The following is an 11,045-nucleotide window of genomic DNA, read 5'->3' on the forward strand; positions in this document are numbered from 1 at the left end:
GAACACATAAGGGGTGGACCCGTGTTTTCTGAGGAACAGTCTGTGGTGCGAGAGAGACTCCTCTCTCCCTTGCTGAATTGAAGATTAGTTTGTTTTTGAGTGGTGATTGTTTGATCTAAAACCCAAGGGTTGGTCTGTGAAGAGTGATGGGTGGGGAGGTAGAAACTGGGAGAAGAAATGTTCTAAGAAGTTTTTATTTATGTCTCTGTGTGTGTTTAAGAGTATTTCTGTCCCTGTTCTTATGTAATTAATAAAGTTTTGGTGGGTTTTTTTGTTTTCAAGATTTAAGCCTGCTCTGCTCTGTTCCTGATCACATCCCACAGGAGTTGTTAGAGAAAAAACATATATTCATGGGTGCACTAACATCTGGCCAGTGCTAACCCATGACAAAACTATACTTTTGACAGAGCCATCTCCATGCTAAAGGGACTGTGCTGTTCTACCTGCAGAATTAATGCAGCAAAGCCACAGCAGCTTTCTTGGGTTTTTGTTACTTTCTGATCGTGAGCCAGGGCTCTGTATGTTCAGTTACAATTTTAATAAATGAACCTTCCTGAATATGACTTTGACAGTAAGAACCATAACATATCAGCTGACAAATGTATGATGGTTTATGTGCTCAAAGCAGATCCCAGTACACAGTTTTGTATTTTAACGTGTAAATCCCCATAAAATGTATTAATATTCTTGAAGTTATCTGTGTATTAAATACCAAGACTCACAAAACTGGAAGTGTAACTGGAAATCTAACTTTCCATACAAAAAGCCAGGAGAAGAGGAAATAGTAGGAATTTTTCCCATTGTGGCCCTTCAGTACTTAAAGAGAGCTTTAAAAAAAAGAAGTGGAAAGCAACTTCTTACAGGAGCAAATAGTGATAAGACAAGGGGGAACAGTTTTAAATTAAAATAGGGGACACTTAGATTAGATGTCAGGAGGAAATTCTTTACCCAGAGGATAGCGAGGCAGTGGAACAGGCTACCCAGAGAAGTTGTGGGCGCCACATCCTGGGAAGTGTTCAAGGCCAGGTAAGGATATCTGAGAGATCCCAGACTTGGTTTTAAAGCGTGACCACTGCTAGTAGTGTATTCAAACTGTAAATCAGTCTTATTAAAAACACTTGCCATATTTTTTAACTGGAATCTGAGTTGCCTTGATTTGCAGGTATTGCTTTTTTCAAGGCATTCTCCTATTATACTTAAAAGCCACAATGCCTGGTGTGTTTTCTCTATGAAGTGGTTAACTTTGCTTTTCAATTTTCTTGCATAAATGCTACAAATAAAGAGGTTCCTTACAGAAATCAGTTGTTCTAAGTAGTGTTTATAACCTTTTCTTTCATGTCCTTTCCAGTTCTTCAACTTTCTGCCTGAATTGTAAATATCAGAGCTGGATGCAGTTTTCTAACCTTAGTTTTGCTAATGTTGTAATCAGAGATGATATACTGTAGTGAATATATCCAAGGATTGCTTTGGCTTTTTGTGAGCTGAGTTTACTGAATTTATTGTATTTGCAATTTAAGATACTGCAAAATCGAGAGTTTATTCAAAAGTCCTACACAATATTAAGTGTTGGGTGTTTTTAAATATGTCAGAGTAGAAGTACTGACAGCAGGATTTGATACTGTTTCAAAATATGGTATAATGTACATGCAGCATAGGTGGCAACATAAAGAATGTGTTGGTGTAAGGAGATGTGCTTTGGCAGTAAAGAAAATTAAACAGAAGAAAATAATGTACAGTGCTAACTTTTGTGTACCTAAATTTACCACTAAATAAACTGTTTAGTTTGAGAGAGATGCTTAGAAAATGCAACCTTGGTTCATTTCATGTATTCACGTTCAGAAGACTGAAGGGCTTTACTAAGCTGTCCGTTTATGACTAGTGGAAAACTCATTCCTCTTAGAGTTTTAAAACCTGTTGCTTCAAGAATAAGAGTAATTCTCTTGTTAGCTTCTTCAGGCTTGAAGTAAGAGGATTGTGGCTTTCGTTCCCTTTCTATTCAGACCAAAGTGTTAGATTGGTTTCCTTCTTCCAGTGCCAAACTGGAGTCATACGTGTTGGTCCAGCTCTCTGTCTCATGGCGCTTCTGTCCCAGCCTCAAATAATGTGCTCAGTGGTCCCCATGTTGTGACTGGAGCATTCTTGGCAAGAGCTGATGAAAATGTAACAGTGGGGTTCTTCTTAAGCATGAGAGGATATCTCTGGGCTGCTGTGTTTTGTGCTGAGGTGTTAAAAATAATCGTGTCAGTGCGGTCAACTGATAAAATACCTATTCTTCCTCATCCCATGGAGGAGTTAAAAACACAGATCCAGGAATCCTTATTCAACTGAAATCATCAGTCATTCAGACTCATTATACAGTTGTAAGCTTTTTTTTTTTTTTTTTTTAGTTTGTTTTCTCATCAGGCATGATAAGCAGTTGTAGTTCAATGCTTGTTCTTGAATTTCCTCTCGGTTTGTGGAGATTGGTGATAAAAGTCCAAGGGTTTTGTGAGTTAAAAGCCTTGGCTCCTGGGACCACTGTCAGCCCCATCAGCTTCTCCAAAGCACGCCACTCTTTAGACAGGCACAACTCCTGGGTGCAGTGACTGGAGTCAGGCCAGGCCATTTGGAAACAGCCGAGTGAGGAGTGCTGTGTGTGTGTGCAGTGTCTGTTGGTGTCTGTCAGCCCAGTGATACTGTGAAAAGACTGCTATCGACAAATGTAGCCATCCCAATGGTAGCCCACAGGAAGAGAGGAGAGCTGGCCAAGAGTATTTTGCTCAAATATAGCTAAGCTATATGAGAGTGGTTTTGTAGCTGTAACTTTAAGCTGGACTGATGCAAATGTCTCTACCCTGCAGCATATAACAGAGCTGGTACGTAAATAAGTAATTAACATACCCAGTTTCATTCTCTGTAACAACTGTCTGAAAGTTGCATTTGTGTTGTCCAACATGCTGCTAACTTCAGTTTGTACCTCTGAGGGGTTACATGTGAAGCCTTTGTTTCTTTGTATTTAGTCTCTGCCTTTTCTGTAATGTCTGGAAGGATGACATCTTTGCCTTTCCATTGTCTTTAACAAGCATCCTTCAGTTTCCAAATGGCAGGTAGCTACTGCATCTGCTCAGAATCCCACTGTGCTCTGTGAAATGCAAATGAGAAACCAAAGGCTCTTTCAGCTCCCTGGGATCTATTTTCCAAGTTTGGGACCAGAAGCAAAAGATGAATACAGGCAGGTGGCATTATGTAGAAATAAACACTGCCTTTTTGTGCTTGCTGGAAAGGTATTAATAGTAAGTTATTTCTCAAGATATATTACTCTAAATTTTGTATAATTGCAATATCAATCAATAAGGATCTATAAAATGCTTGCATTCCCATTTTTTAAGCTAGTTTTGCCATCCAAAATAAATTTGGTTCCTTATGTTTTCTTAAAGCTAATACTGAATTGTGAATTATACAGGTAATGCTGGTTGTGGTGTGAGTTCAGTACCCCAGGACAGAAGCTCTCAGTCAGTTTAGTTTGAAGGAAGGGATAAAATACAGCTTGAGCCTGTTTTGGGTTGCTTGGTCTGTTAGATGTTTTTTCTGTTCCCTGGAAAACTAGGAACTCGTTTTAAAAATAATGTGGTTAAGAGGTTTTAGCTTGCCATTTAACCTCATATCTGCAGGATATCACTCTGGGCAGGACACCTGCAGGGGTCACTCTGGCCAGATACTGCAAAAAGAATTGGCAGTACTCCTGGGCTTCCTCCTTTTCCTGTTGTGGCTTTCTGATTTCTTCCCAAATGTGGGTTGTTCAGCTTTTAATGTAAGGCTCATGATGTAGATACTTAGAAGACACAAAAGTTGGTATGTCTTAAATATTTCATTCTTTTTCCCCTACAAATGCACATGATGGAATCTGTTTTGGGCTTGGCTTGAAATGTAGGAAATGTATAACTGAGTGTTTTTCATGAAATTCTGTTCATGGAAACCTCTGAATTTTCTTGCCAGCCCTTAGGCCTGCTCTATTTCCCTCGTGGACTCCAGTGAGGTCTGGTAGCAAATAGTATCTCCAGCAAGGAGGCATTCTTGAATGTTGCTTGGTGGTGTAAAAATGAACTATTTCTGCTACTATGGGAGGAGAGAGAGCATTATTATCATCTCACACACACACCCCCACCCCTGTTCTCATGGCCATTATAAACATATTCTTGTGAATAAAATACTTTGCATTGCATAGACTGTGAGAAAAGTTAAAGCAGCCAATTTTTAACTTTTCAGTTGGTTTGGATCTCCAAGAGAAATCATCAGGCTGGGCTGCATAGGCTCTTGAAATAATAGAAATGCTGGAAGATAAGCAGCAGAGCTGAGGTCTTGTTTGGGATATTTTTGTAACACGAATTTAGTTTTACTTGGACTATGTATATTTAAGCTGACATATGCACAACAGCCTGGAAGTTTTTTTTTTAACTTCTGTAGCTCTTGACTCCTAGAGATAATTTAAGACTATAAGAGTATTGCTTCTTAAACTTTTATTTTTGGAACCTCTTAATCTATTTGTAACAGAGAACAAGGTCATAGAGTCCCTACAAGCTTTATCCTTATTTCCTACAAATCTTATTACTGTTCTGGAGCACAAGCAGCCAGTTATGTCCTAGTCCTGGACACTGTGGTAAGATCCAGAGAGGTGCTAACTATTGTGACAGGGAGACAATGAAATGTAGTGTTGGGAGTATCTCTGCCAGGACAGGTTTCCAGCCCAGTGACTGCATGCCACAGGCATACCTTTGTTAGTTACAAAAAGCCTTTGGAACAAGGGAAAAAGTCCTTTCATGCGGTCACCTGCGTTGTACAGTAGCAGTAAAGCAGCTGGCAGCTGGTGAAGCTGGCTTTTCCTGTTTGCTGCCTGACTCCAAGAGGAAGAAGCTGACGATCCCAACAGAGCCACAGGGCTGCACTGCTGTTCAGGGGCAGGACTTTGATGAGGAAGGAGCACATGGCAGGATGAATTCCATGTGGGATGCTGCCCTCACTGCCCTCTGTTATGCTCTCAGGCACTCCTAAACTTAGCAAGGCATCCAAAATCCAATAACTGACTGGGCAAAGCACACAGGTAAGCAACAAAGGAAAAGCTGAGAGGAAGTACAGAAAGCCTTGGATCAGTTTACAAAAGCACTTGAAAATGCCAAGTTGCATATTGAGAAACTTGATTTTCATCTAGATCTTTTTCTGGAATTTAGTAATAAATTAATAATACAATAATAATTTATAATACAATGTTTTATTTGTTGCCTTCCAGAAAATGTGATGGAAAACAATGTAGTGTGTGATCACCTAAAAATTATCACTTCCGTTTGACCATTTGAAGAAAAAAAGAAACAACCTGGCTTTGTTTTTTTTTCAGGGGAAGGATATTTTGTCAGAGGACATTCCTATAAACCACCTAGATCAACAGATACACAATATAATTAGCCTATTTTTTTTAATTAGTAAGTGGCAGATTGGGAGCAGTTACTGATTCAGGGTTTGTTCTGGGTCATCAGCTGCTCAGTATTTTGCCAGATTATTGAGAGGAGGAAAATAATTAAGATGCTAATTAAATGTGGATCATGCAAATCTAAAAATTTTGAATAATTTGTAAGATATAAAGATATGTAAGGAATATAAAGCTAATGTGTTTCAATGGTACATGAGTAAAAATAATTGCACTGTATTTTGTGAAAAACAGTTTTGTGGTTGTAGGGGAGAGGTAGGCTTGTGTAGACTTGGTTATATACAAGGATATTTTGACTTCTGGGCAGAGCAGCCAATTATAAAATATTAGGAAAGTAGGGCACACAGTGAAGCATTTGCGGAAAGGGAGAGCTGTAGGATTTCTGCTGAGGGGGCATTTCCAGAAGGCTTAATGGCTGGGAATCCCTAGTAAATAAGAAGGGAATATAAGAGCCATGTAGGTTAAATGTTACCAAGCACTTAGGCACTGAACCAAGTTACAAAATCATTTTCTCTAGTGAAACCAGATGTGGACTGTGAAAGGTGCTCTTTGTGAGTATCTGTGGGTAAGTTTTGCACAAATATGAGATCCTCCAGGAATGTTTCTGAAGGATTTGGAAATGTGGCTTTCCTAATGCAAGGAGCTAATTTTACATACACACATTTACGTATAAATGTATATATACAGGAAAAATAAATATAAAATTATAATTACATACTAATTATGTGTAATAATTATAATTAATACCCACACGAACTATAATTAACATATAGTAATTACATGTAAAAATGTCTTGAGTGCAGATTCTTTTAACCTAACTTCTGTTGTGAACTGGCAGCCAATAGCCTGAAAACCCCTGCTACTCAGTAAGTGGTATGTGCATAAATCCTTAATCACTCCTCCCACTGGTTCTGCAGCAGCGCTGGGCTGAACATTGCAGTGCTGTGTACCAGGGCACATGGGAGCTGCTCCTGCTCCACGAGGAACAGCAGGGGGCTGCCCCAGATAGATGAATAGCTCCTTTTTTCCTCTCTGTCCAGCAGTACAATCTAACAGGCTTGAATGAAATTTTAATTTACACCAAAGCTTCCTGGCTGCTTCAGTAATTTGTGGAGCGATGTATCCACATTGCCTGTCTGTTAACTTTTTGCTTGCCAGCTCTCGCAGAGCTGCATCGGTGTCCAGTTTGTTCCTGAGATCCTGACATTTACTTCGCTGTACAGATTAAAAATAGCAGCTGCTGTTGGTTTCAGCAGATCAGATGATTGCAGCAGAGCGAGGAGCTGCTGTCCTTCCTCCTGAGGACATTTGCCAGTGGTAACTTGAAGTTTTCAGTACTCACGTGTTTCAGGAGCACAAGTAAAGAGGAAAAAAATGGTTTGTTGATGTACGAGAGGAGGAAGAAGGATAGGAAAGGGAAAAGCCTTGTTCTGTTACTTGTTATTTGAGATGTGATTAGATTTCACTTGCATTAAAGCAGCATTTTCAAAAATATGTACTCAGCCAATTAATGTTACTGTTACTGCATTCCAGTTCAAAAATGAGCACAGCACTAATACAACATATGTAGAAAGTGAGGTTTTTGTGTTGGCTCTGAGGTCATGATGTTTTCAGTACATTTTCCATGGGATTACCTGTGTTTTAGCTATTGGAGCTTTCCCTACAAGCAATTAAAAGGCAGATGGTTAAAGAATATATGAGTGGCAGTGACTCTTGGGTCTGTGGAGGAGTTTTACGTCTCACTCTTCAGGTGAAACAAAGGATCCCAGACAGAAAGCTAGGTTCCTTAAGATTGAATATGATGCTTTGTAGTACCATTAAAAATTCCTGTAGATGTTCTAGAGTTTGGACAGAACAAATGTAGAGCAAATAGCTCATGGGGTAGGAAATCAGGAAAACAATTGGCACAGGAAAGAGTGGACTATTAAACTGCTCTTGTGAAATTACAGAAATGTAACGGTTATACATATACTGTATAGTTCAGACAGATTTTTAAACTTACCTGTGGCACTGGGAGGTTTTATTAGAATTATTTCAGATAAAAAGACTTTGCTCTGATTCCTTCACCTTTATAGGAACCGTTGGCCTATGCTGTGTCTGGGGACATTGGCAGAAACCAGTTAAGATGGAGAAATCTGAATTGCAGCTTTCCAGAACCAGTGAAGGAAAGAAAGGCATAGAAGGGCACTCATAGCAAAGTGCTCACGAACTATCAAAAGTTGCTTCCCAGGATTACAGCCAAGTCCAGCTTAAATGTTTCTGTCAACATATAAACCCAAAATACGAATTTCTTAAACATCTGTGCAATTCTTGTGTCATACTGGGATATTTGAATACTTATGAATTGAAACATCTTTTTCTTCCCTCAAATATACCTAAAGCTACTTGTTTATGGAGCTGAGACACTTGTTATTTAGCCTGTACCTTGGTAATGAAAATGCTTACCCTGACAAACATGCTGTGGACTGACAACCAGAGAGTTCTTAATTGTGAATTTACCACTTACTGCAGTGACCAGAAGTGCAGAAACGTAGGCCTTATTTCAATCCCCATCTTGCAGGTATATTATGTAGGAAGAGATGTTGCCTGAGGGATCTGTCATTCACTTCCTTTGAGAATTATTCTATGGAAAATTTGATTTTCTTGGCTCAGAGAAATGAGAGTAAAACTCCCACCTTAAAGGCTAGGTCACACCTCAGAAGATGGGGAGTATCTGTCCTCCAGCATCCCTGCACAGCTGAGGCTCTGGGAATGTGCATTTCCAGATCGACTGGACCTGGTCTAAAGGCTGCAGGTTACTGTTGTAGTGGTTTGGGGTTTTTGTTACTTGTCTGGGTGTTGTGTGGATGGGGAGTTTGCAGCCCCCACACACGGGAAGGAGGCGGTGGTTACACTGAACTGTTTAAATATTAGTAACACTTCTGTAGTTTAGGCTGGCAGTTAAAAACCACCTAGACAATCCTTCCTTGGGAAGGAAGAATGAATTGCCAAAAACCATCAGAGAGAAAGAAGATACTTCAGAGTAGGCATGAATGAAGTCTTTGTGCAGAGGGATGAGCCTTGGCTGAAAGAGCAGCACTCTATGACCACAGTGCAGAGATCTTCGTGCTGTGGGCTCATTTATTTACTTCACCTTGGGATTCCTAGGCTCCATCCAGCTGCAGGGGACATTCTCTTCAATTTCATGAAAAGATCATGTGCAGATTCCTGAGTTTTAATTTCTTCTCTCCAAGATTATTACAGTCCTGCAATGTTGGGCCTGAAAACGGATCAGGAAGTCCTTGGAGAACTTGTGAAAATGAAAGTTCCAGCTGTGGCAGAGCTGATGGAAAGACATGGAGTCATGTGGACCCTAGTGGTGTCACGCTGGTTTATATGCCTGTTCATTGACATTCTTCCAGTGGAGGTAACTGCTAACATAAAGTTCTCTTACTACACCCTTAATGATTTAATTTCTACTACTTTAGTAATAATTGCTTACTGGAAATGAAGGTTAATCTGAATTCTCTCCTTTCCTGCAGACTGTGCTCCGAATATGGGATTGTTTATTCTATGAAGGGTCAAAGATCATCTTCCGTGTGGCCTTAACATTGATAAAGCAAAACCAAGCTTTTATTTTGGAAGCCACAAATTTCCCTGACATTTGTGATAAATTTAAGCAGATCACCAAAGGAACATTTGTAACAGAGTGTCACAGCTTCATGCAGGTAAATTCTCTGCAGCTTTTAGTCATTAAATTAAATCAACACTGACTTAGAAATGTTTTTCACTGAGCAAAAGAAGAATACAGTTACGAGAAACAAAGCTGTTAGGATTGTTTTTTAAATAAGAAACTCAAACCTTTCTAATAAATATATTAATATATTGAATAACTTATAGTTAATTATTATCAATAGTATGTTTAATAGTTAATATCTAATTCCATATATAGAATTCCATCCACATTATATCTGTCCTACAGGGAAGAAAATTTTTTTTTGCTCTTTTTACCATTTAAGGCAGGAAGTCTGATGAGAAAATAATTTAAGTGCATTTTTCCAGTGAACTATAGCTATTGATCCTGTGCTTTTTTCAGATGAATTGTAAATACAGTATTGTTGAATAAGCATCAAGTGAATTTTAAGCTTGCAGTGATAAATGGCTGTAGTGCCTGAACACACAGCATTCTGTTTAGAACAAGATGGTAGCAGCAGGTTCTCATTTCCAGACAAAAACTCATGAAGTTGAATGTCCAAATGCTATGACAGTCTGCAGTTTAAGAATTAATCTTTTAAATTATTAATACAGTGGGTGCCACATAAGTATAAAGCATTATATTCAGAGCTTATTTTGAAAGATGGAAACATAAAAGACAGTAGCTGCAAAACAAGTGACAGGACCACATCTGTCATAAATCACTTGGTCAACTTAGGTCATCATTGTTTGCTCAGTGTGCACAAAACCATGTCCTGGAGGGTGACATTTACCCCCCAAACACTTTGCCATGCTCATAGCACATCTCTGTGCATAGGTCACACTAGGATGTCATTTATACTAACTTTCATTACTGTTCATATAGAAGAAAAATTAGCTTAACTTACTGACACTTTAAAATCTTTTAATTAAAGGAGCAAGAGAAAAATCACAGATACAGCTTTAATTTAGAAGGGAGGTGTTTGAGGGTTTTTTCCATGCCACAAACAGTTTAGAATAAGAATTTTTATTAAATATTATCTGCCTTAAGAACACCTGTTCAGAGGCTGATGCTAACATGTCCTTGAAGGAATTCCCCCCCCCATTTAATTGTGTTTAGTTTTACACTAGCTAGTTTTAGAAAATCAACCACCTTTTTCTTGCAGTTACCCCGAGAAAAAGAATTTTAACTGATATTTACTATAGTAATGGGGCTTTGGAGGCAGTTAGATAAACAATTTAGGGTTAGGTTCTTTTGTAAGTTTGAAACATGTCCTTTTGTGTTTGGATGTTTGTTGGGTCGGGGTTTTATTCAGCAGTACAGGCATCAGTACCAGTAGAGGTGATGGCAGGTATCTTTATGCCTCCTCCCCCAGAAGAGAACCTTAGTTTTTAGTTTGGAGCTTCTTTGCCAGAAAGCTCTTCTGAACTGGTTCAATCATTGTCTCATGTCCAGAGCTGTCATTTAACAGCTCCTGAGAACTGAGGTGCCCACACACCTAAACTGTGGCTTAAAGTGCATAAACCCGCAGCTTTGCTTCACAGTTTTGTTCACTCAGAAGTTCTAGGTGAAGTAGTGGAAACAAATGTATTGTTCTTGAACAACAAGTGAAAACAAAAGAAAAAAGTAATTGAAGAAGTGAGATGAATGCATCAAGTTCTTATATGCATTACTCCCCTGGAAAGCCTGATAGAGAAGAGGAGCAAAGGTAGAGTTGTAAGAGATTAAAACTGATTTTTTGCAATAGGAAGACTCTGGTTTCTTTGTGTTGCAGAACCACCTCTGCTAGCACCACACGAGAAGTGCACTGGTGCTTTGTCACATTACCCAGGACAGTTTAGTATGTTCTAAGTATGCCACTTTCCACCACCTGCCATCTAAAATAATCTCAACTGGACACACATTCAAACCAGA

At 39.0% G+C, this 11,045-nt stretch overlaps 1 protein-coding gene across 3 annotated transcripts in view; it reads left to right on the top strand.

Moving 5' to 3' along the window:
* The window catches only part of GRTP1 (growth hormone regulated TBC protein 1), a 39,263-nt gene that overhangs the window by 25,872 nt on the left and 2,346 nt on the right, over positions 1-11,045 (top strand). For all 3 annotated transcript variants that reach the window (XM_063392742.1, XM_063392743.1, XM_063392741.1), the window contains 2 exons: positions 8,692-8,864; positions 8,980-9,165. In XM_063392742.1, coding sequence (XP_063248812.1) covers positions 8,692-8,864; positions 8,980-9,165 — 359 coding nt within the window. The remainder of the gene's footprint in view (positions 1-8,691; positions 8,865-8,979; positions 9,166-11,045) is intronic.

The sequence above is a fragment of the Prinia subflava genome, chromosome 3 (genome assembly GCF_021018805.1).
Source record: "Prinia subflava isolate CZ2003 ecotype Zambia chromosome 3, Cam_Psub_1.2, whole genome shotgun sequence".
Taxonomy (NCBI): Eukaryota; Metazoa; Chordata; class Aves; order Passeriformes; family Cisticolidae; genus Prinia; species Prinia subflava.